Source organism: Microtus ochrogaster, chromosome 10, assembly GCF_000317375.1.
Source record: "Microtus ochrogaster isolate Prairie Vole_2 chromosome 10, MicOch1.0, whole genome shotgun sequence".
Lineage (NCBI taxonomy): Eukaryota > Metazoa > Chordata > Mammalia > Rodentia > Cricetidae > Microtus > Microtus ochrogaster.
Window position 1 is genome coordinate 18624953 of NC_022016.1, and position 27423 is coordinate 18652375.

The following is a 27423-nucleotide window of genomic DNA, read 5'->3' on the forward strand; positions in this document are numbered from 1 at the left end:
CCCTTCAGAGGACATGAGTTTGTTTCCTAGAACCCATGTCAGGCAGTTCACAACTATCAATAACTCTAGCTCCAGGGGCTGCCAGACCTCTGCTCCACAAGGGCACCTGCACTTACACACTTACATATAGTTTAAAATTATAAAAATAAATATTTCAAAAGAGAGAGGATCTCTTCAGAATCGTAGGAGAACTGAAACTGTCATTTGTCAGCACCACACTGTGTTCACACTGGAGGCGAGCGCAGCAACTGAATGCACAAATACTCAATCCCATTCTAAACCCCCATCTTTGGTTGCTTTCTTAACTCACACAGGTATCCACAGGGTATTTGACAGGACACTCTTACAGGGTCACCTGCTAAGAAAGGGAGAATATAAAATCTTCAGCAAAAAATAAATACACATTTTAAATTATTTTCTCTTACTTCAGCAAAAAGCAATTCCAATGAAGAGAAATCAAATTATTGCTAGGTGGCCCCATGCCAATATTTGGGATTTGCTGTTCGGATTCAATGGTTCATCTAAGAAACTAACAGCACAGGTTTTTAGAAACCTCATTCTCAAACCTCTGCAAACCATTCCATCCTAAGTCAGACTTGTGTTTGATGGGGTCTCTGCTGCTACAAAGCACAGGCGGCAACCCATCTCCTCCTAAATCAAACGTGTGTTTGATTGGGTCTTTGCTGCACACAGAACACAGGCCTCACACTCCTTCCCTTGTGTTCACTGAATCTAAGCTTCTCCTTGAGGTAAAAGCACATGACTGGCCTAATGGACACGTTCCAGTTGCCTTAACGCCCACAGAGTTGGCGCCAATACAGCAAAGCTTAGTTCAGCTAGGGAGAGAATTCACTAATGCAGCATACCATTTAACTGGGTAATTTGTGTATTTGCTACATTTGGTACAAATAATCACAAAACATTAATATTTATTAACAAATTTCTCACAAGAAAAAATACATTCGATTCTAACAAGTTCCGTCTCTCAATTTAAGCCAGATTTCTCTTCTCTATTTTTTAGATAATGGATTCACAAATGACAACCACAAGAATTCAAAAATTAGAAAAGTTACTCAGACTTGCTTTCCTGAACTATAATCTAAGCAGAATTGCAATACACAACAGTCGATTGCAGCTGTAGGACTGCCAATGTGTCCATCTCTGAGCATCATGGTTCTAAATTCTCCTAAGTTCCCTTGTCTTAGCTTATTTCCTATCGATTCAAATCTATTTCTTTGTATGTACAACTCAACATTAGCAGTTTTCTAAAGATATTTCAGCATTTCTACTGTTAATTGGTAAGAGGTTTATCTTCTCTGTGAAAGCTTTACCTGGCTCCCACTGCACTAGCCAAGTATACTACCCTAAGACAACAAGACTTAAGTTTTACTGAAGAAATCCTACAACTGTTTTCTGCAACGAGCTAGCGGCTGTCAGACACGGCTTTTACCATTCATATCTGACATATACACCATAATGTCTGATGACATTTTAAACTTTCCACAATGTTAGAGCGAAAAAGGACAATGTATATATCTTTCCTTCATACTCTCTCCACCAACATCCTGAATAAGAAGACACCAGCAGACAGTGTGTCCATTTGCAGGCTTTCATGCTGTGTTAGAGCAGGCTGGTTGGAAATGTTTCACTTTCCTTCATGCCTGGATGCCAGTAGTAGTCAAAGTACTGTGTTAATGCACTGCAGTCTAAGACAGTCATGGTTGGCATCAGTTTCAATATTTCCTTTCACTTCAAATACCTATTGTTGCTGGGCAGTGGGGGCACCCACCTTTAATCCCAGCACTCAGAAGGCAGAGGCAGGTGGATCTCTGAGTTTGAGGCCAGTCTGGTCTACAGAGGGAGTTCCAGGACAGCCAAGGATATTACTCAGAGAACCCCTGTCTTGAGGGGGGAGGGAAGATACCCAACTTTGACTAATCTCAGTGTTGTTCTATATTTACCCTAATGCTAACTTTTGTTTAAGCTGTATTGGTTCTAACAATATATGTTTATTGCATCTATTTTACATATGAGGAAATGAGACTCAGACAATTAAAAAGGATAATGTTCACTGAGGCCATGAGGTAGCTCTCAGGACAAGGACATCACTCTTTGAATTCTCAGCCTTATTTCAGAATGTCAATTGAATATAGAAATCAGCAGTGGTCTAGAGGAACTATGAAAATTAGATAAAATTGTGTGAGGGCCATCATGGTAGTCTTTTTGTCTTTCAATATATCATGACACACTGTGTTTATCTATATGTATACAGCTGAGTACACATGAGGAGAGCAGTGACTTTTAAATATCTTTTTAAAGATATAACTATTTTTTTTACTACAATTGATTTTAGAACTGTAGAAAAAAGTCACAAAATTATTTTATGCTGAGTGACAGCCTTGGACTTCATGTGCTTTTCTTTAATGCTAACACATACTAACTTGATAAATAGTCTATAACTTCAACTAGAGTTTCAGGGAAAAAAAACATATTGAGACATCCTGCACACGTGACATGCTGGAAGACAGAGGCAGTGACCTCACTGCACATGGGTTCATCATACCAATTTTTCCATCTAGCAAAAATGACCATCTAGTAAGTGTAGGGGAGTTGTTCTTTGGGATACCAGTTCACAAAAAAAAAAAAATGGCACAGGACTTATTATTAATTACAAAAGCTCTTCCTTTAGGCTCCACAAACTCTTATAACTTAAATTAACCCATTTCAATTCATCTACTTGTTGCCACGTGACTTGTGGATTTTCCTTCCCTGCCTGCTGTCTTGCTCTCCCTGCATCTGACTCGCAACCCCTCTTTTCTTCTTCCCAGAGCTCTCTGTCCCAAGAAATCCAACCAAACCTCTTCCTGCATTGCTAATGGCCATTCAGCTCTTTATTAAACAAATCACAGTGACACATCTTCGCACAATGTAAAGCAATATTTCACAACAATTAATCTGACAAGAAAGTCTATTTTTATGAACTCAAAGCCTTTGATAAAAAAACAACCTAAATATTATTTTGTATCTATCATTTTTCACAAATAATTTTGCCCTGAGTGGGTAAGAAACCTGAAATATTGATGGATAAGCCCCCTAGAATTCTGAGGCATTTTTAAGATAAAGACTCAAAACTTGAAGACAAATGTTCAGTGTGTCAGAACATTTAAACCTGCATGATTCAACCTGGAGCCTTACAAATGGGACAGAATTCATGTTTATAGCAAGTATTCACTACAGAGTAATGTATATGTCATAAATGGACCACAGTGACATGCATCTAACTAAAATGTTGAACTTAGACAACTTGGTAACATATTCCTGCTAACCAGCACTTAGGAGACAGACACAGGTGAATCTCTGCAAGTTCTTTACCAGTATAGTCAACATTGTGAGTGCTAGGACAGCCAGTGCTACATGGTGAGACTCTGTCTTAAAGTAAAGAAATAAAATGTTAAAAGTAGATCATAAAAAGTAGCATTAGTAAATATTAAGAGAGAAGTGGCTTTCATAACAGAGTCACATTTCCAAACTCCACTTACACTCATTTTCCCTTACTCAACTTGGAAACTATTACTTTGCAGACAATAGCCATTATCAGGAAGAAGTGAAGAAATGGATAATCTCTTCAATTATCCATAGCCTCAACATAAGTTTTAAAAACTCAGCATGTTTTTTTACATGTCCAGAACTTCAAGCATAAAGAGATATAAAAGCTAATGGTCTGAGGTGTTGAGGAAGTGAAGCACATAGCCCACAGCATGGGAACCTGTGTTCAATCCCCAGAATCTACCATTAAAAAACTAGAGTGGTAGTCATCAGACAAAGATCTGGTCTCCAAAATAGACAAAGAACTCAAAAAATTGGTCATCAAAAAAAAAACAAACAAACAAATAATCCAATAAAAATTGGATTAAAGCTCTCAACAGAGAACTCTCAACAGATAAATCTAAAAAGGCTAAAAGACACTTAAGGAAATGTTGTTCACAATCCTTAGTCATCAGAAAAATGCAAATCAAAACAACTCTTAGATTTCATATTACACCTGTTAAGAATGGCCAAGATCAAAAACACTAATGACAACTTATGATGGAGAGGTTGTGGGGTAAAAAGAACACTCCTGCATTGCTGGTGGGAATGCAAGCTGGTACAGCCCCGTTGGATATCAGTGTGCCAATTTCTCAGAAAATTAGGAAACAACCTTCCTCAAGACCCAGTGATACCATTTTTGGGTATATATCCAAAGGATGCTCAATCGTGCCACAAGGACATCTGCTTAACTATGTTCATAGCAGCATTGTTGGTCATAGCCAGAACCTGGAAACAACATAAAGGCCTCTTGACCAAAGAATGGATAAGGGAAATGTGATACATTTACACAATGGATCACTACACAGCAGGAAAAAAAAATGACATCTTGAATTTTGCAGGCAAATGGATGGAGCTAGAAAACATCATTTTGAGAGAGGTAACCCAGACCCAGAAAGACAATTATCATATGTATAAACTCATAAGTGGATTTTAGACATAAAGCAAAGAGAACCAGCCTACAAATCACAATCCCAGAGAACCTAGACAACGAGAGAGACATATATCTATTTAATCTACATGAGAAGTAGTTAAAGACAAGATCTCCTGAGTAAATTGGGAGCATGGGGACAATGGGAGAGGGTTGAAAGAGAAGGAAGAAACAGGGAGTGTTAAAGGAATTCCTACAGCCAGTAGCTTTTAAGTTACTCACCTACTTGGGTGTGGCCTTTTACTATAAATGCTAATGTAAAACATGGATCCGGCCTCTCTTCCAGTTGCAGGATTTGGTTGCTGTTCTCCATTTGTGCAGAGGATTGTGATCTGTGAGTCTACCCTTAAATAAATAACCCTCTATTATACAAAAAAAAAAAAAAAAAAAAAAAACTAGAGAGGTTGTTGATTCAGATGCTGGACGAGAGATGGGACAGATGTGTCCCTGGCTTGCTGGCCAGTCAAACTAGCTGCCTGATCAGTGACTTTCAGACCAATTAAAGACCATGCCATTAAAAACAAAGTGGTCAGCACTTGAGGAGTAATGTTTGAGGTTGACCCCTGGCCTCCATACACACACTTGAATCAGCAAGAACAAGCACACACACACACACACACACACACACACACACACACAGAAACTAAGGAACCAATCTGATGTTCAAGTTTACCAAAAAACATGAGTAATGCACACAAGGACAGGCCTCATGCCCAACACAAAATGAGCTCAAATGTATTTTTGGAGGACTTTTTTGTCTCATACTGCTTTGTTTTTTGACATTTTCTACTGGCCTTTTGCTTTTGTACATTATGATTCCAATTTTGTGTTTTCATGGATTGTGTGTGTGTATGTATGTATGTATGTATGTATGTGTATGTATATATATGTTTCACCTATTTTTTCTTTGTTAGTTTGTTCATTTGGTTGTATTCATTTTTGTCTTTTTTATTTGCCTGTTTATTTTCTTAAGAGATAAAAAAAGGCATGGAGTTGGATGGTGGGGAGAGAAGGAAGGGGGAAGAGATGAGGGGGAGAACCATGATCAGAATATATTGTATGAAAAAAAACTCTTTATTACCAACAAAAAGGAAATGAAAATAAACACACACACAACACTCAAGTTCATAACAATTAGTGAAAAGGAGGGCATACCATGATAATGGCACTGGGATTTGTCTCTATTGCATGTACTGGCTTTTTGGAATCCTAGTCTATTTGGATGCATACCTTTCTAAGCCTGGATGGAGGGGGGAGGGCCTTGAACTTCCCACTTGGCAATGTACTCTACCCTCTCTTACGATTGGAGGGGGAGGGAGGAGGGGGATAGGGAGCAGGAGGGAAGGAAGTGGAAATTTTGAATGGTATTATTTATAAAGTAATAAAAAAGTATTAGTAAAAAAGAAAAAGAGGGCATAAATTTGAAGGAGAATGGTGAGGGGTAAACAGGAGGACTTGGAGAGAGAAAGGGGAAGAAAGAGACAGGAGAAATACAGCAATTAAATTATCTCTAAAATTAAGTTACCAGTGATAATGAAAAACTAGAAACAAGGTAAAAATTATTTAGTACTCATGAAAAGTCATAGCAATTAATATTTGGTGTTTTGGGGCCTTTAGAGATGACTCAGCGATTATGAGTACTACCTGCTTTTCCAGAGGCACAAGGCAGCTCACAAACCTCTGCAACTCCAGTGCCAGAGGATATGATGCCCTCTTCTGGCCTCTGCAAGAACTGCATGCAGATGGTACACAGATTCACAAGCAGACAAAAACACACATATGTATAAAATAAAAATAAACCTTTTAAAAATATATATTTGATGCTTTATCTAGGTGATAATACGCAGGAGGTTCACTAATCTATCATCTGAGGAAACATTTCACACCTCCCAGTGAATGTATGAAATCACACCAAGTAAGGATTTTTGTATCTACTTTGTTTTGTTGTAGTCAATCTTACTATATAATTTAGAAACGTCAATATATTTTTGGTTTGGTATTTTTTCTTCCTTACCAAATAAAACTTTTACCTTTTCTTGGAAGAGAATCACTTCTAGGCTGTCTTCAGGATCCAGGCTTCCAGTATCACTGCTCTTACATCATAAGGTCATTGATAAATACATAAAACTTGTTTGAACTCATGCCTCTCAGTATCTTTATAGTTGGCCTGATAATCTCTGAAACCACTCCTCAGGCTTTTCAGACATCAGCAGGCTGGAATGTCACCAAGGCTGAACCCCCTTCATAATAAGCTTATAAAACCAGGAGTCGAAACCTCTGGTCAAAACAGGGAGATATGAATTGTCTCTCTGACCCTGGGTAGGGATATGACATTGAACTAAACATGCGCGCGCGCACACACACACACACACACACACACACACACACACACACACACACACTGTATATGGTTATGTTGTCACTGGAGGCTTTCTAAAGGTTTAGCACTCTTCTCTCCCATAAGAACTAATTCAATGTGCCCTTTTGGTGAGCCTGCTGTCAGAATAAAAGAGCTTCCTGTTTGAGAAGGAAACTTAGCATGCTGCCTGTTTCCAGTCTTTTCTCTCACCCTGTTTCCCTCCTGCCTCCCACCCCAAATAAAAACATGAAACACACACTCACTCACACACACACACACACACACACACACACACACACACAAAAGATATCTAAATATGTAGGTTGACATAATTGTCTCTCTGGCTATTGTCACAACTCTTCCTTGAGAATGCCTCATATTCTTCTACAATAACCTCCCTTTGCATTTTATACTATAATCTGTGACTCCCATCCAAATTCACTTGATGGAGACCATAAGAACCAGGGAGCTAAGAAGAGGTCAGAGCAACATGCTAATAACAGAGAATGAGGAGCACACAGAGGGTGGAAACACAGAACTAAGATGAATCGGGTCCAGATGGTTGGTATGAGGTTTTATCATTCCACACAGATGGCACACGGTTTAAACCGTGTGAACTGCTTATACCTAGAATTTTCTGATTAATATTTTCAGACTGGCTGACTACAAATAATTGAAACCACATGAAGTAAGGCTGGGAATAAAGGTAAAGAATTCAATGCAGTGTTGACAAATAAGTCTATTAATACTAAGTGTTAGCAACCTTGAACAATGCTGATGAAAATGGGAAATGATATAAACAATTTAGAAAGTAATTTAAAATTACTTTATATGTATTCCCAAGCCTCAAGACTAACAACTCCCTCTACAGATATTTACCATGAATATAAATATAATATTCAACAGAAAACATTTAACGATTATTTATAGGGGTATTTTTCACAAGACAAAAAATATGCAGGAGAACACCCCCAAAAGCCTAATAACTGGAGAATGGGTAAATATATTATTATATATTATTACAATAATATATCAAACTGCCATAAGAACTATAAAATTTTGTTGTAGGATTTCGCATGCAGCAACTCAAGTACACTTTTGAGACAGCGCTATTGGGGGAAATCTAGTCACTAAAGCCTACTTAAAACAGGAATGGTTTCATTCGTGAGATTCGAATCACCTAGAGATACAGAAGAAAAAAAACGTATTTGTCCACTGTGTATGTAATCAATCACCAACAGAAATATTCTGGTTTCTTTTACGCATCGAAAAGAATGTCCTGGTATGTGCTCACATTACTAGACTGTAGGCACAACTGGTTAAAACCTGAAAATAACAAAAAAGTGACCAGATGTACAGACACTCTTGTATCAAACATAGTTTGACAATTCTGGTTCTAACAGATTATATGCTGGCATACATAAGTAACTAGAAACAGAAGCAAGTACTCTTATTCTTTCTTACCTTAATTTATAGACAGATCCTTAGCTGTCTTTTGGTTGCTAAACACATATCGGGTTATTTTATATATTGTTTTCTGCACACTTCTAGCTTAGCATCAAAAGAACAGCCAACACTGATAGTAAATTCTGACAAGCTTTGTGCAAATTACACATGATTACATGTGTAATCATGTATTCCAAACTCAGGCTTACATCTGAATGTTCATGAGTTTTCAGTTTCAGGGGAAAGTGGCTCTTTAAGAGCTACCAGAGGATAACAGTACCACCTGGACCTTGTGTGGCTGAGAAAGCACTTCACCTTGTTTCATCCTTAAGTATAAAGATAAAGAAAAAAATAAAATCGCTACAATGAAAACAAAAGCTCTTCAGTGTCTCTAACACATCTTCCAAATCAGTGTGTCTGACCTTTTCTTAAAACCTTAGCCATCACAAGGGAACCAGTGGGGAGGGAGTCATGTGCTGCGGAGTAGTTAAAGGGCAGGAGAATTCACTGGTGTGAGAAGGGATTAGTGGGAGCTGGAGGAGCGAACCAGCCCCTCCCAGTGTGAGTGACCCTCTGGGATTTACTGTCTGGCAGAAACCCATATGCAATTAACAGCTGGCACCAGGGGACAAGCAGACATCCAACACTTGCTCAGAAGGAAGACAGCAGAGAAACCCTCCTGAAGTTAAAGTTACTGGTGAGCAGGTCTGTTGGGGGTCAACTGTGACCAAAGCTGTACTGGGATAAAGGAGATTTGCTTGCTAGGTGCCTGCTCCCGATTTCCCTTTCAGATCCATGGTTAAATGTTAGTATGGTTGTCACTAGTAGATGCTTTCAATAAATGATATCCAGGTTAAGTCTTTTTAGATTAGCTCTGTCTTCTTCTTAAATTATGTGTTTGCATATAGATATATGTGCACATGAGTGCAGGCGCCCATAAGGAGCAGAGGGGAACCCTGGGAGCTGCAGTTACAAGGGATCATGAGCCACCTGAAGTTGGTACAAGGCACTGAACTTAGTTCCTCTGAAGGAACAATATATGCCCTTAACCACTGAGCCACTGCCCCATCCCTAGAACTAGATTCTTGCAAGTAGAAGTTTTACATAAGAAAACTCAAATACCAGGAGAATGGATTCAGTGATCTAGGTATTTTGCTTGATATTTAAAAGTAAATTGTTATTATTTATTTTTAGTAATATTGTTTCACATGGAAGGACTCCATTTTGGAGTAGGTTGGGAACAGTATTCAAAAAAAGTTTTGTAACTCTGTTTGCCTTTATTTTTTCAGCTGGCTTTGATCTAAGTACCTCAGTTTCCTCCCTGCAAAAAGCAGCATACTAGATCTGTATCCATACTATATCTGTATCTTGTACTCTTCTAGAAGAATGAAATCATACAAAGTCCTCCCCCTGGCTTCTGTCTTCCTCTCCCTGATGCTTTTTCATCAAGTCTGGGCTCAGTTTCCACGAGAGTGTACCACTGTTGAGGCTCTGAGAAGTAGAGAGTGTTGCCCAGACCTCTCTCCTTCCTCTGGACCTGGGACTGACCCCTGTGGCTCATCGTCAGGAAGGGGAAGGTGTGAGTCTGTGACCGCAGACTCCCGACCCCACAGCCCACATTACCCCCACGATGGCAAAGATGACCGAGAGGGCTGGCCTCTTAAGTTCTTCAATAGGACATGTCAGTGCAACGGCAATTTCTCAGGACATAACTGTGGGACCTGCCGTCCTGGGTGGAGAGGAGCTGCATGTGACCAGAAAACTCTCGTAGGTGAGTGGAGAGATGGGAAAGTTTCATTCAGTTAGACTCGAGGTTATACACAATATACAGAACCTGAATCACTTATATCAGGAAACACCTACAAATATAGAGCTCAACCATTTTTCCCTAGTTGAGCAAACTGAAGGTTTGGAAGTTGAAGAACCTTGTCTGGTATAGAAATTTGGGATTGAAACCCCCACATTTTAACTAATAGTGTTTCCATGGGTCCGGAGAGATGGCTCAGTGAGTGGTAAGAACACTTGCTGCTGAGGCAGGAGAACCTGACTTCAGGTCCCCAGCACTCACTTAAGGAACTGGGTATGGCCACATGTGCCTGTAACCCCAGGCCTAAGGGTGAGAGACAGGTGAATCTATGGAGTTTTGAAAAACCACAGGTCTAGCCAAAATGTCATGAACGCCTGCAAGAGGCCCTGCGTCAGGAAAGTGAGCTGGAGAGCGATGATAGAGGGCAGCTGACAGTCTCCTGTGGTCCCCACACTCTTGTTTATGATGATACTGATAAGGGCAGCTGACACTCTCCCCTGGTCCCCACACTCTTGTTTATGATGATAGTGATAAGGGCAGATGACACTCTCCCCTGGTCCCCACACTCTTGTTTATGATGATAGTGATAAGGGCAGCTGACACTCTCCCCTGGTCCCCACACTCTTGTTTATGTCACCTCCACACACAGTATTTCCTTCAAAAATGCTTGAGCAGTAACTATGTGTTGGGAACTGATTTTGTATCACTAGAGGTGTTTGTGCTAATCTTTGTCCATTAGATGCAGAAAGGCCAAACTCATTGATCTGGACCTCTGGCAAGCATGGTATTCCCACTGAGATCTATCTAACTCTAACAAGGCAGTCTCTCCTCTCTGAGCTGCCATGGGGCACCATAGTGCCTCACAGTGGTAATGGAATTCTCGCAATTTAGGTGAAGGATCAAGTGTGTGCAGCATGAAACAGTAACAGCAGCAGCACTTGCTGGTTTCCCATGTCTCAGACAATGACCAAGGGTTTCACAGACTATCTCTTTCTTTTAATTTATTTATTTATTCTGTATACAATAGTCTGTCTGTCTGTATGCCTGCAGGCCAGAAGAGGGCACGACCTTATTACAGATGGTTCTGAGCAACCATGTGGTTGCTGAGAATTGAACTCAGGACCTTTGGAAGAGCAGGCGATGCTCTTAACCTCTGAGCCATCTGTCCAGCCCCTTTTGAGATTTTATTATCATCCACATTCTGGTATAAGTGTGTGTGTGTGTGTGTGTGTGTGTGTGTGTGTGTGTGTGTGTGTGTGTGTGTGTGTGTGTGTTCTCTTCGGATCTTTGTGTCTTTGGCAAACAGGAGTTCTTTTTATTCAAATACCACATACATGAAAATTGAACCTAAGAAAATGTACCAAAATATAGAAAACTCTCTGTTTCAACCACTATGCTGGGCTCATCTGCCTTGTTTTTATAAGATGTATGATGTTTAGAAAGTAGAAAATTCCACTGTGGGGTGGTGACACATGCCTTTAATCCTAGCAGTCAGGAAAAGGAGGCATGAGGCTCTCTGAGTTTGAGGACAGCCTGGTCTACAGAGCCAGTTCCAGGATAGCAGAGCCTACACAGAGAAATCCTATCTCAGAAAAAAAGTAGAAAATTAAAACAAAAAAAATGCCAATAGTGAACAGAAATAAACATGACAATATCACAGAACCACAAATCCTCATGTAAGATTTAAAAAGATTTTAAAGACTCAAGAGTAAATGTTGCAGGGTATGCACCATAGAAGACTGCCTGAACAAGGCTTTAGAAAGTCTTTATTAGCTGGCCAGTGACTACACTGGGTACTAAAGATGCCAGTGTAGCCCTGAGCCTTCCTCAGGGTGAGCTTTTATGCACAAAAACCATGTTCTGGGCTGGCATAATTCAGTTAACAAGATCAGTTAGTCAGAAGCAGAACTACTGAAACTGAAAAGAAGAGGTAGTACATTTATAGATCTTCCCAGAGCTCTGTGGACATCGATGGATTAGGCCTTTGTTTTAGTTTTGGCAGGTGGTGTTTTCTATCTGATGAGTTTTATAGCCTGATTGGCATTTCCATCATGGAGTTGGTTGTAATAAGGTCTCAGGACCTACTAAGGTCTGGGGCCCCATTAAAGTAAAGTGCTGAAAAAAAGAGGGAATGGGCGAGAGATAAGTCTAAACAAAGGTTTACATTAGGAGTGTTTTTAATAACATACAGATTTGGAATCCATAATCAAAAATTCCAAAATTCTTCAAACTCTAAAAGTTTTCAAGCCCAATATAGTATCACAAATAGAAAGTCCCATACTGCTAATCTTTGTTTTAAACACAAACTGATGTAATTATGGTTCACATTGTCTTGGGCTATGTATATAATGGAGTGTATATGAAAGAAATGAATTTTACATTTCGCTTTGGACCTAATCCCCAAAATATAATGTACAAGAATATATTTCACAATCTGTAAACTCAAAACCTATCTTGTCCCAAGCATCTTGGAAATGATATTTAACCAATTAAATAGCTTATAAAAGATCTGAATGGGAGCACATATGAACTAATGGACACGGGAGGGGGAGCAGAGCATGTTGTAATATGATTGTGCTGATTTTCACAACTTAACATTTTCATCCTTAAAGTCAGGAGAAATCTTCTTGACTTAAGTGCAGAAGAAAGGAGCCACTTTGTGAGAGCCTTGGATATGGCAAAGCGCACAACGCATCCTCAATTTGTCATTGCCACAAGGAGGTCAGAAGACATACTGGGACCAGATGGCAACACACCACAGTTCGAGAACATTTCCATCTACAACTACTTTGTTTGGACACACTATTATTCTGTCAAAAAAACCTTCCTTGGGGTAGGGCAGGAAAGCTTTGGCGATGTGGATTTCTCTCATGAAGGGCCAGCTTTTCTCACATGGCACAGGTATCATCTGCTGCAGCTGGAGAGAGACATGCAGGTATGTTCCGTCTTGGTGTTTAGGTCCTTACGTGTAAATAAATCATTGGGATTCACTTTGTGCTGAATGACAAGAATGAGCCGTGACAAAACAATCACGTTGTCAGGATACTTGTGACTTCCAGGTAAGATTCTTCCCACAACCTTGATCTTTTGTGCAGTAAAATGAAAGAATGCTAATGATGAGAAAAACAATGGAGACCTTGTTTGGCCAAGAACTAAAAGTTTGGAAACGATTTAGGAAACAATGGAATTGTCAGCTTCCAGGCCTTCGTCCTGAGCTGTAGAATGCATGCAGGCGCCACCTCCTGGGAATGGGTGCACTGTGCCTTGCGCTTCCATCCACACATACCCCCTCAAACAGCTGATGGTTCTAAAGTCGATGGTTCCTTTCATGTCCACTGAACTAAACTTTTTCATATCCCCTACCACTTTAAGGCTTACAGAAGAGCCCCACACAAAAGCATCACATAAGTAAAAACTGATGGGTGTGTTCATTTTCTTGGGGGTAATAATCATTTCACTCCATTGTGTGTATGTGTGTGTATATATATATGTATATATAAATGCATACATACACACATTCAAATATATCAAAATATTATTTTACACACCTTTAACATATATATATATAGTTTCTAAAAGGACCTCAAAATGGCATATCTTTAGATGCAAATTGTCATTTGAAAACTAGCATTTTGGAGAGGTATATAAAGTAGACCTCAAACAAGCACAGTAACTTCAAGCCTTTTTTATAAGGAGATACACTCAAAAGTCACTAGAATATCTAGTATCGTAAATATCTAACTGCTGCCTTTTCACTAACTGAACAAATATTTGAGAAAAATACTGTCATTCAGAAAGTGAACAGTTTAGGGACTGCGAGGTTAGCTCAAAGAAAGAGCAGTTGCCTAGCAAGCAAAAGGCCCTAGGAGCAGTATCCAGCCCAAATAAAACTGCTTATTGTTAGATCTCAATTATTCAGTCTGTAAACTAAACTTGCTTCCTATTTGAAGCATTAGTCATGAATCTCGATCCCAAAGTTTAAGTTTTAAAATTCACTAATATCTTCTTTAAAAAAAAAAACTGTTGATTTTCGGAGCACTATGCTACCATTTCAAGGAAAAGCATTGGTTGGGAGAGACAGAGTGATGCGCTGCAGTACAAAGATAGCTGACAGGAGTCTGTCTGTATGCACTTTGAAGGTGATCAAATGAGTCCATCTACTCCTCTCAGCATCATATTTAAGGCTCTGTTTACAAGGAAGACATTTAATAGATTGTGAGTGAATCTGCCATCAGTAACGGACTGTAGATCTTCATCCTCTCAAGGCATTTTCCCAATGGCATATGAGAATTTGGAAAGGTGGACAGGAAGTGTCTCCAGCCTGAACTCTGCTGTTGTAACTTCCACCTCGATGACTTCCATTTTCTAGCACAAGGCATCATCCCATTCCAGGCTACCTATGACACACAACACCATATGAATGTGCTCTGGCTCCCAAATGTCAGCTGTCCAGTCAAGTTGGTCTTGACTTACAAAGACCCCTTGGCAGTTGTCACTAACTTTTGTTAAAGCACAGGGATTATTTTTGTATGAGTAATACAAACTTTTAGTGATCAACAGCTGGGGGTGCCTTGAAAAGCTTCTGAGCTCGAAAACACCAAAGAATAAGGAGATGCCTGCCAAAAGGGAGACACGGGAAAGGAGCAGAAAGACACAGGCCCTTGAAAGTTACCTAAGTTAAAAGCAGCTCTGCACTAAATCTCACCCTCTGATGGAAGCAGCGTTTTGTAGCAGCAGACCCCACCTCCCAGGATAGCTTAGACCCAAAATAATCACACAAAAACTAGATTAATTAAGTCACTGCTTGGCCCATTAGCTCTTGCTTCTTATTGACTAATTTCTTACATATTAACTTAACCCATTTTTATTAATCTGTGTATCACCACATGGCAGTGGCTTTCCGGCAAAGTACCCAGTGTCTGTCTCAGGCAGCTCCATTGTTTTTCCCTAACTCCGCCTTTCTCCTCCCACGCTGTAGGCCAAGCCAGTTCTTTATTCATTAACCAATAAAAGCAACACATAGACAGAAGGACCTCCCACACCAGTGTTTTAAGGAGCATGCGTCCTTGGTCTAAAGCATTTTCAAAAGGTGTGAGTTGGTTTCTAAGTGGGAACTAGGTCACTGGTCTTAAAAACAACAGGCACAGAATTCATTCTGAATCTGCTTAGCATTTTGTCTGTAAGCTTCAGGCAGACTCCCGTCTTCCTAGTGCAGCTCTGCGGTGTAGGTCTCTAAACAAAACTTTTGAGCTTTGCAAACAGAATCCGTATGAGACAAAATATGCAGTCTGTCAGCAAACCAGACTCTACCTAACTACAGTCATTCAGACCACATTCAAAACAAAACCCCAAAACTTACTGTTCCACAAATCATTTCAAAACTGAGGTCACATGATGCGAAGAATTGGCAGTGCTTCCATTAAAAACAGGAAAGTGGAGCCAGGCAGTGGAGGTGCAGGCCTTAATCCCAGCACTCTGGAGGTGAATCTGTGGGTTTGAGGCCAGCTTGGTCTACAAAGTCCACAACAACCAGAACTATTACACAGATCTTGGTGGGAGGGGGAAACATGTAAAAATAATAGGAAAGCAAAAGAGATAGAAACATCAAAAATTTTAATAAAAGCAATAGAAATACAGTTATCTGCCAACAATGAAAACAATATTTCCCCCAAATTATTTGTAGAAATTTCTTCATGAAGTGAGCTTCATTGCTTCTATTACCTATATGAGTCCTCCAACTAAATTACAAACTTTGTTCAATAAGGTCCTTAACTTCTCTGGGATCCTAGATATTATTATTGCATGCACTGGTTCTTTAGCACATGGAGAGAGCTAACAGAAAAGGACACCAGAGTCAAGCAAGCCAAGAAAAAGGACGTAAGTAGAAACAGGGACTACTAACGGATTTCTGTGATCTAGGAGATGCTGCAGGAGCCTTCTTTCTCCCTTCCTTATTGGAATTTTGCAACTGGGAAAAACGTCTGCGATATTTGCACCGATGACTTAATGGGATCCAGAAGCAGCTTTGATTCTACTCTTATAAACCCCAACTCTGTCTTTTCTCAATGGAGAGTGGTCTGTGAGTCCTTAGAAGATTACGACACCCTGGGAACACTTTGCAACAGTAAGACCCGAATGACAGAGATACTATTCACTATTCTTTATTAGATAAAGTGATTGTTCTCCTGCAAGGCCTGTTTCGTCAGAATGAATCCTGCTGCCAGTGCAGGTGCACAGTGAGCACCAAGGAGATGCAAAGCAGTCTACATGGTGCTCCTGGGAAATAAGTATCTGTGTATGTTATTATTGTTCTTCAGCAATTCGATCAGTACATTGCTAACTTTAGTTTCAAAAATCCTAGAGTACATTAATCTTCTAAACACACTAAGCACTACTTAGCAGTCATGTGTCTTGGATTGGGATTTTACTGAAAATATCCTGCAAGAATATCTGAAATATGCAAAAAATTAGTTGGGAGTGCTCTGGGAGCAGAACAAGAAGGAAGCAAAAATAAAAGGAAAATTCCATGCTTGTTCAGAGAACCAACATCCAAAAGGGATACTTTTCATAGGGATACACGTGAGAAAAGAAAGAAAGATGCCTGCAGACTCAGCTCCAGGTCTCCTGAAGAGAACATACACAGCTCTGACACGGAACATTTCTGCTGTACACTGGTCTGTTCATGAGCTTCCCATTTTCTTCCATGAAACACAGTTGCCCTCTCTGTGCTAATAACACAGTCTTAATTGTTGGTGTTCTCTATTATTCCTTGTTTTTCTACTTCAGGCATTTCCAGAAAAATATTTGATTTTCCATATGAAAATTAAGGTTATGATTTATTATTACGTATGTGGTATATTATTCTGCTTGTATTTTATGTATAAATTTTTGTATTGCTTTAGGCACTTAAAAAGAGAATAGTTTAAATGTATTTAACTGAGTACATTTTTATCATTAGAAAAATATTTAGTTTTGTACTAATATAAGAAATGTGATACTACATGAATATTTCCTTAGCAATCTAACACCTGAGCAATTGGTTCCACCTTGTGACAGAGGAATGAAACTGGAGGTCAGAGTGTCTTCATCTACTAATACATGCGTCTTTCTCACCAGGCTTATTCTGCTTAGGACTGGGAGTTCTTAGATATTTTCCTGCCATGTTGGTGGCTAGACATAATCGTGTGGCATGTGTCTGTCTGTGTGTGCTCATGTTCATGAGTGTGTAAATACACATGTGTATGTGTAAGCCATAGGCCACCATCAATTGTCATTGTTTTAGCTCTGTCTGCCTATTTTCTTTTAGTTTTGAGACCGTGTCTCACTGTGTAACTCTAGCTGGCCTGCATCTCACTATGTAGCCCATAGAGATTCAACTGCCAGGCTCTTTCTGTCTCTCAAGGGCTGTGATTAAAGCCAGGCTTTAGGCTCCATCTGACTCTGGAGCAGGGGAGTGGGGAAGCAAGGTTTCTTACTGCCCCAAAATGCATCAGTGACTCACTACCAAGCCTGGGGCTCTACCTGTCTCTGCCTTTCCAATGCTGATACTGCAAGTGTGCCCTGATGTACTTCACTTTTTTTTTCCTGTGGGATCTTGGGTCAATCTCAGGTATCTGAGTTTGACTATCTTCCCAGTCCAGAAAGAAAAAAAAAAATTTAAAGCCCATGAAAATAATACATAAAAGGAAAAAATAAAAGTGAAAGTATTCTGTTTTGTCATAGGTTTTGCTATCACTCTATTTAACAAACTCACAACTTTATGAAAATTGAAGAATACTTTCCGTTTTTAAAAAAAAATTTAAGATTGTCCACTGTGACAAATTCAAGATGTAAAAATTAAACACCATGTTTATTGAACATGGTAAAAAAGACTGGCAAGACAGTCAAGTAAAAGTAAAAGCTGATGTTGTTAAGGCTGACAACCTGAATCCAATTCCTAGAGCCCACATGGGGACTCTGTGATCTCTAAATGTGCACACATAGACACACACACACACACACACACACACACACACACATACATTTAATTTTGAAAATCAAACATAATAAAGAATACAGGAAAACACTACCAACCACATCATATTTCTCATACAGTATGAGATTCTTACTATATGTCTTCTTAAACTCTCACGGAAATTATTTCTATTATCCTACTTCTGTCTGAAAAGATTTTATCCATTTCTATAGTTTCATTGACATCTTTGGGAGACTGTCACATGCATGTTCTTAGATGGACATTTCTTTAGAAATTTCAGACACTCTGTTATTTACTTGTTTCATGAAATGTAGTGGCTGGGAAGTTGAGTCAGTGACACCTGACATTCTTTCCACCCTCATAATGCATCTATGATTCGTCATACAAAAAGTGGTGGTTCTTTCTTTACAGAATTTTTCAAATCTATTTTTCCCTCACACATTCTGAACTTTTCATTCATTCCAATGTGGAAACTGTACAGGACAAGAATTCATAGGACATTAGTGACTGAATTAGCAGAGGTTGTCCATGTTCAACTAAATTTGAAAACCACTGAGATAAAATCAAAATGGCTCTACCAATTTCTTTTAGTACCCAAAGTCTCAACCATAAAATATCATAAGGTGAACTAGGGTGCGGTTTCTTGCAACCAAAGTAGACCATACTTCCAAGCCTCATGGGATATACTTATAATTCCCCAAATACAGCTAAAAGTTGAACTTTAGATTTAGTGATGCCTGAACGTTTTTGAGTATAGTTTATACTTACTGCAAACTGTACGTGGATACTGCACTCCTAACAGACAGAGGTCTATGTTTTATTGCTATGATATTTAATGGTTGTTATGCTAATGCAACAGATAGGGGACAGTGTGCATAGGATTCAATATAAGACATTTGTGAATGAAAAGAGAAACAAACTGAACTGCTGTCCCCCGCAGGCCAATGGGCTATCTGCTTTGTCCTTGTGGAGCACTTATGAGTCTATCAATCACCATAGCGATTCATAAAATGTGCTCTTAACCATTCTTACTCTGCCCCACTCACCACAGTTCCTCCATTTCCCAGTGAATTAAGTGTTACTTCCTGAGCTTGGAACCTGATTTCTTCACAATGTGGCTCTGGTCTAACTCCATCATTCCCTACTGCTTGCTCTGCGCCTTGCAAGCTCTTCACCAAAGAGCCATAGCAAAGCATACACCAACTCCTTGTCAATCCTGGAAAGCAGCTGGCACTGTGCCAGGATTGATGAGTGCGCTCATGTGCTCATGAGACAAACAGAAGGAAGCGTACGGTGTTGTGCTACTGTCCCTCTCTAGACTACGCACTTTACAGAATTTCTCTGACTTTACTTACAGAAGTTCTTCCACAGTCATTTTGTCATTTAGAGTTCCTGGAAAATCTATTCTTCATGATTCTCTCTCTCTCCTTCCTCTCTCTCTCTCTCTCTCTCTCTCTCTCTCTCTCTCTCCTCTCTCTCTCTCTTCCTTTCCTCTCTCTCTCTCTCTTTACCTTTCTTCCCTCCCTTGAGGCATCCATACTACCCTTCAAAAAGTTTATTGATGATATTAGTTTATTTTTAAAAAGGTGTAAAACATTTGTTGATAGAAATAAGCACAAAATTCCAAGGAGATTTGGGGGTATTTTTTCTTACCTCTCTGAAGACTTGTAACAGATGGCATTTGGGTAAAATTTTTCATATAAAATTTTTCATATTTTAATGTTTCTGTTTGTTTGTATCTTTGCCGGTTTGCTTGTTTGTTTGAGACAGGGTTTCTCTGTGTAACCTTGGCTGTCCTGGAATTAGCTTTGTAGGCAATACTGGCTTCAAACTCAGAGGCCCACTTGTCTCTGCTTCCCAAGTGCATGTGCTAACATGGCCTGCTTTATATTTTAGTTTCATATTTAGCTTTATAAGATTATTCTTACCAAAACTCATATTCTTTTAATAAAGCTTGTTGAATTTAGCAGCATGCAGACCCATGTCTGTCAACTTGATTATTGTTTTCTTCCAATGTTTTGATATATCAGGTTGTCTCAATTCAGAGAAGCAGGACAGGGTTATTTAAATGTTTTTCACAGTGAGCGTGTCGTTTCCTAGTTATTCCACAAGGATCTAATTTTCAGTATTTTCACTGTATATGAAAGAGCAGTAGCCAGACCTGTAGACATTCTCTAACTGTGTGCATGCCTTTCCTCCCTAGGCACTGAGGGTGGGCCCATCAGGAGAAACCCAGCTGGGAACGTGGGGAGACCAGCAGTGCAGCGTCTTCCTGCACCACAGGACATCACCCAGTGCTTGGAGGTTGGTGTGTTTGACACACCTCCTTTTTATTCCAATTCTACCAACAGTTTTCGAAACACAGTGGAAGGCAAGTAAACAAACAAATGAAAAACTGGCGTTTTGAATTAATCTAGTTAGGAGGGTAAGTTGGAGAGCCCCAAATTAGATGTTTTTAAAAAGCGTTTGAATGCCACATTGATCACATGGGCTTAAATGAATTGACTGTTGATTTCGATTTAGTCACAATTTCAGATTCAAAAGTAAGGGGAGTATCAGATTATATCTGGTTATCAGAGGAAAAAATCATGGAGAATTATTGTTTCAAACCCCTTAGATTTCTATAGTCTTTCCAACTTAGTGCCTGGCAGTTATCGGGCTTCCTGTGTAATGAGGTCACAGTGTAGCATTACAGGTAACTTTCATAGTCATCAAATTGTTTCTTTTTAAAAGGTAAGATTAACAATTTAAATTCCAATTGCTTGACAGCCTGTAAAGTCTGGTTTGGGTAGTTTTATTTAAGTTGAAACATTTTATAACAAATGTTAAAGGTCTATAAAAATTAAATAAGTGTCTACTGAGGTTTAGCTTGATTTTCCTCATAGCAGTAGAAGTATTTTTAAGTTGAAGTAGTGCAGTTCAAATAGGTGTAATGCCTTTCTGAGACAGCCAACGATAATGCATTCAAATTTCTAGAGGAGTACAATTATGTCTAACTTAATTTTAAATTTGTTACTATTGGAATTCCCCTTGAGTGCCAGCATCACACTGGTGCTATGCACCACCCTCCTTCCAACAGGAGTGATTCTCTCTCTTCTATGTTCAGAGATACCTAAGCTGTAACTCCAATCACTAACATCAATTTTGTTCCCTTTTGCTGTCAAATTTGTACACTCTCCTTATGTTTATTTAAGTCATACTAATTCACCAACAGAATTGGCTCAATATTTACTACATATGGATACTAAACTGATATCTATAAGAATACAGTACTGATTTTTAAAAGCAATATGCTGACTATGTTCCCTGAGTCAAAAAAATAGGAGAATGAATGAATGAATGAGTAAATGAATGAGTGACTATATAGACATGGAAGTTCAACCCAATGAGATACACTTAACTCTATCACAAATCACAAGCCCCAACTGCTTTCTGACCTAAACTGGCATTTATCCTCATCCGCCTAATATGTAGAGGGATTTAAAGATTCTCTAAAAATTTAACAAGAATCTTTCCAGATTTTTAAAACTATGTAGAAAAAGAGAGAAATTGAGGGCATTTTAGCATCCCCACAAAATTAATTTTCTGAAAATAAATATGCTGGCAGTCATTAAAAAGGAGGAAGGCGGGAGAGTTTGCAGGACAGTGACAGCAATGCTCTCAGTGGTGGAAGCAGTAACTGGGGCATTTCCACTGTCTCGGTTTCCATGCAGAAAAATCTGTGCCTTGTCAAAGTTCAGCACTCATATATTTTGACTCCTGTCTTTTGCGGGTTGTTATTGTTAACCTAGAAGCTACATTTGGAATACCACACCACCAGCTCAGAACTAACCTAGTTCTGAGTATAGCAAGCAAATGTCATCAGCCTTTACTACAAGGGGCAACACTATTATACTTAGGCAATATTTAGCCTGGCGAGCTGTGGAAAATAGCTTCCTAATATAATCTATGCTGTTGACTCACAATGTTTTCTACTATATTCACCCTTACTTTTAAATATAGGTTACAGTGATCCCACTGGAAAATATGACCCTGCTGTTCGAAGCCTTCACAACCTGGCCCACCTCTTCCTGAACGGAACAGGAGGACAAACCCATCTGTCTCCCAATGATCCGATTTTTGTCCTCCTGCATACTTTCACTGATGCAGTCTTTGATGAATGGCTGAGGAGGTATAACGCCGGTGAGGTGCTTTTATATGATTTTGCAGGCTTCGCAAAGGGATTATTCTGGTGGTGTTGCTATCAATATAAGCTAGCACCTGACAACCATAAAATAGGCTCCAAAATAAAGATGCAGTAGCTCTCCCATCCAGCCATTGCCAAATACTCAAAACCACTTTGAATACTGTGGAAGTCTCTCAGTACTGTTACCATTAAGATGTCACTACTGGCATTCCTGTCATAAAAAGCTAACTCCCAAGTGCTCCAAGTTTTTCCTACCCATATTTTCCAACAAACCTTCTCATTTCCTTTTAATATAAATAGAAGAATGGTACAGACCTATTCTTGGGTTCCACAAAACACTAAACATGCCATATCCGTAATCTGTAATTCTGAGCTGTATTACTTTATGGCCTAAAAAAAAAATGAAAGTTTGATTGACTTGAAAAGTTAAGAGTTTTTATGTCATGCCATAAGAAGTCTCTTTCAAGTTCATTTCACTGCATTCTTTAAAATATTATTTTAGAGACCTCATTTACAGCATTCCTACTCAGCCAAGTGAAGTATGTTGCTTTTCAAAACCATGAAAGTACTTCCACTAGTTTAAACATCATAAATTTTCATGTTTTGGGAATGTTCTGACTTTAGCTTCTGTGCTTTTATCATGCATACACAATATTGAAGGTTACCTCTCTTTTGCTTTATCTATCCAGCCAGGCCCTCACACTTCTTTATGTATATCAGAAAGCTCTGTTGCAACCTTCCCAGACCAACAATCCATGTGTTGATCAAAATGTTATTCTTTCAGAAATCATTTAAGAAACAAGTAATTTGCCACTTATGGTAGTGACTATAATTCCAGTACTCAGAAGTTGGCCAGTGTTATACAGGAAGGTGTGATGTGGGAGTGACTTCTTTCTAATCTGTTGTTTTCATTGGTTAATTAATAAAGAAACTGCTTGGCCCATTTGATAGGCCAACCCTTAGGTGGGTGGAGTAAACAGAACAGAATTCTGGGAGAAAGAAGCTGAGTTGGGAGTCGCCATGATTCTCCCACTCCAGACAGACTCAGGTTAAGATCTTCCCTGGTAAGCCACCTCGTAGGCTACACAGATTATTAGAAATGGGTTAGATCAATATGTAAGAGCTAGCCAATAAGAGGCTAGAACTAATGGGCCAGGCAGTGTTTAAAAGAATACTGTTTCTGTTTAATTATTTTGGGTGTAAAGCTATGTCCTGCCACCCATATTTCAACAGACGCCAAGTGTATTAGCGTAAATGAATGCAGACAGAAATTGTAATAAATATATACAGCTTTAATTGGGAAATAGACTTACAGAACCAGAGGTTCCAGCAGAGAACAGGAAAGCAGAAGGGGCGGCCTGGAGTGTACCCACAATCTTTATAAGTAAAAACCTCAAAGTCCACCCCACCCCCGTTGACACACCTCCTCCAATAATGTCACAGCTACTCTAAAAAGTCCACCCCTCCTAATCCTCTAATCCTTCTCAGACAGATCTACTTGCTGGTAACTAAGCATTTAAATATATCATTCTCATTCAAACCACTGTAATTTCTTTAAAATAAAATTAGAAATTAATATTTTTATGATTCAACCCAGGTCCAGTAATCTACATTTTGCCATTTCCCTAACTTTTCATCATACTCCCCACTCCTTAGCATATACCTTTATATCGGGCACTTGCTTTTTGCCAATCTCGCCAGTGTTCAACTTAATAATTGTCAGAACAAGTTGTTCTGTTTGGAATAATAGCAATCACTTTGAGTGTGTTTCATGGGATTATTTTTTAAATTGTTTTTATTGACCTATACATTTTTCTCCATTTCCCTCCTTTTCTTCTCCCTTCTACCCTCTCCCATGATCCCCACACTCCCAATTTACTCAGGAGATCTTGTCTTTTTCACTCGATTGTTTTTATTGTAACACTACATAAACTGGAATTCATAGGTTAGAAATGAACAAAATCAGCTCTTGTTAAGTACAGGCTTTGAAGAACTAGCCAAAAGTATACAAGTAATGTCTATGCAGTCATTCCCAATGCTGTGAGTGTTAGATTTCTCAAAGGGATTAGAAGTGTTCTCTTATTATAGTTTTGTTGATACCATAAAAATGTGTACTATTCTACATTTCATATAGTGGCTAAAACCTAATAATTGCTCATTTGTATAAATTTGGTAAAGGTTCCCCAGATCTAATCTAAAGGCTGTTGATGAAAGCAGAAATTTTTTTCTTATCATCCCCTCAACCTCTCTGCTTAAGTTCTGGGCAGTCTAAAGAATTTCAGACACAAGCAGTCAGTGGGTAGAGAAAGGCCATCAATAAACAGTAGCTAGACTGTGGCATTTTTCTGATAAAATATAGTCATAAACTATAGAAAAAGTCAATGCTGAAAACTTGAGTAGAAATGAGAACTGACCAATCAGACACTTTCCCACATATCCCATTTATTTCTAAACGTCCCTTGGGAAAGGAGGCCATGAACTAATGAGAACAGCTAAAGTAAGAAATGGGGAAGAATCATGCAACATTCCCGCAAAAGCAGACTTTTAAAAATAGTCCAGGAGCAGAGAGGACAGAGTTGTTTTTCTGAAGTCTATCAAAGTTTTAAACATATTGAAGATTCTTTGGAAATCAAAATTGTAGAATTATAAAAATCTGAAGTCAGAATAACAACATTTAAAAAGCTAAAGCAGGCTGGGTGGTGGTGGTGCACTCCTTTAATCCTAGCACTTGGGAGGCAGAGGCAGGCAGATTGAGGCTAGCCTGGTCTATAAGTGCTAGGTCTAGGACAGGCTCCAAAATTACAGAGAAACCCTGTCTCGAAAATAAAAAAAAAAGCAAAGAAAGAAATATTAAGAAATATTGCACAGATATATTTAAGGTCCAAGGCAACCATCTCTCAATTTTGAATTACAGACCACTGAGTAATTTGTAAATTGTAAATAAATTGTGGATTTATTTAAAGTAGCTTCTATAGTTTAAAAACAGAAGAGCTGGAGAGGTTCTTACACAGCAGTGCCTCTCAAGTCCTCTGACCTTAAAGGTTCTATCAATACCAGTGTTTATTATAGTGGTATTTTATTTATGCTTTATAAATAAAGATTGCCTGAAGACCAGAGGGTAAAACTAAGTCACTAGAGGCCAGGAAGTGGGGTCACACACCTTTAATAATAGAATTTGGGAAACAGAAGCAGATGGATCTCTGGACCTCTGTGAGTTCAAGCCCACCCTGGTCTACACAAGATCAACATAATAACAGATCCAGGTTAGTGGTGGAAAATAAGCGGGAATGAGACAGGAACTCACTCTCTTTCAGTCTGAAAATTTCTTAGAAGTAAGAGCTCACTAGTGACTTGGCTGCTTTGCTTTTCTGATCTTCAGGTTGAATCCATGTCTGTTTCTGGGTTTTTGTTATTTGTGATACAGTTGGTGCTGCATTCACCCTGTTCTGCAGTGAAACCTGCCTTGTGCCCTTATTTCTTGTAAAGTCTGAAAACACTTTCCACATGCTCTTTGCACATTTGCCATCTTCAGAGCATAGCAACTATTCTGATATCAACTTCCTGCCTGCTTACGAGTTTCCTCTGGAATATTTTAGATATTTCTATCTTCCCATTGGAAAATGCTCCCATTGGACATAACAGGCAATATAACATGGTACCATTCTGGCCTCCAGTTACCAACACAGAGATGTTTGTTACTGCTTCAGACAACCTGGGATATGCCTATGAAGTTCAATGGCCAGGTCAGTGTTTTCAGCGAATTTTTACTGTGGTGTTCTCCAAAAGCAAATGTGTCATCTTAAAGGTATGGTCCTCACAGTGGGCTGAGCTTGGTGTGTTATATTGGATATGAAGGTTTCCCATAGATTCTTGTTTGGGAATAAAAATGTGGGAGTTTATTATTTACTGGGTACTCACTCTGACCCAGTAATGAGGTAATCAAACACCACTCTATTTTATTTAATCTTCATACTCTTTAGAGGTATTTTACTTCTCATCTTGAAAATAACAAAACTGAAAATTTGAAGTTAATTCTAACATGGGAGAGGCTATGTTTCTAGCCAAGTTGAGAATGAGTTTTCGATTTAAACACCTGTGATGTCACCAGTTACTCATAAGACATGCCACTTTCTTTTATCTATTAAAAGAAAAACACTTATTTTTGATATTTTAAAATTAAAGACCTTCAATTGTAAATTTTCCTCAACAAAAGTACCAAAATATCGTGAAAGATCACCAAACTTGGGACTTGATGAAACAAGATTCCAAAACCAGCAATTCTTTCTATACCCATTGACCCTGCACAGGGTCTTTATTGACCCTGCGCAGGGTCTTTATTCTTTGAGTTGTCTTCAACTTTGGAATAGCAATAACATTTATCTCATCTTATTTTTCAAACAGGTCAGGAGTTCACTGTTTCTGAAATCATTACGATTGCTGTAGTGGCTGGACTGTTACTTGTGGCTGTCATCTTTGTGGGAGTTTCCTGTCTGATCCGTTCTAAAAGCACCAAGAATGAAGCCAATCAGCCTCTTCTCACTGATCACTACCAACGCTATGCTGAGGAATACGAGGAGCTCCCAAATCCTAATCAGTCCATGGTCTGATAGCCGCCTGTCCCCTAACCCAGGAGGACGGACACAACCTGATTGAAACACAGTGATCGCCCACTTTTCATTTTGCTTCCTTTCTTTCTTACATAGATGTGTGTTGGCATTCAAGCATTGCCTTTTGGGGATGAGAATTCAGAATCTTTTCAGTGGGTTCTAATCATTAGCTCATAATCATGTTTAAGATGGCATATTGTACCAGCTCCATATTATCTAAGGGGATAATGTGACGAGCTTTCTTGTATTCTAAAGATTGTATAAGGGCTGTGAATAAGCAATGCTTTGTGCGCACAGAAAAATAAGATGTAAAAATCTCTACTTCATTTGTGTAAGTGGCCATTCTTATGTTGTCAGCATGTGAATGCATTGCTATTTTGATACTGGTCGACAGAGATAAAGACAGCCATGTTGATTGGTTAATTTGCTTTACTTTGTAAGCAAATAGGATCCAGATTAGCTTTCTGAAACTGCTCTTGTTTTGATGACAGCATATATCATTTGGGCTCAGGTGCAAGGTCACAACA

The 27423-nt window shown here is 39.0% G+C and overlaps 1 protein-coding gene across 1 annotated transcript; it reads left to right on the forward strand.

Moving 5' to 3' along the window:
- The first annotated feature begins 9707 nt into the window (after positions 1–9707).
- Tyrp1 (tyrosinase related protein 1) lies at positions 9708–26896 on the forward strand. The gene is made up of 7 exons (XM_026782373.1): positions 9708–10092; positions 12741–13063; positions 16048–16252; positions 20307–20474; positions 22106–22285; positions 25886–26032; positions 26691–26896. Exons 1-7 carry the CDS (start codon positions 9708–9710, stop codon positions 26894–26896), a joined length of 1614 nt encoding a protein of 537 aa, XP_026638174.1.
- The last annotated feature ends 527 nt before the right edge of the window (positions 26897–27423 follow it).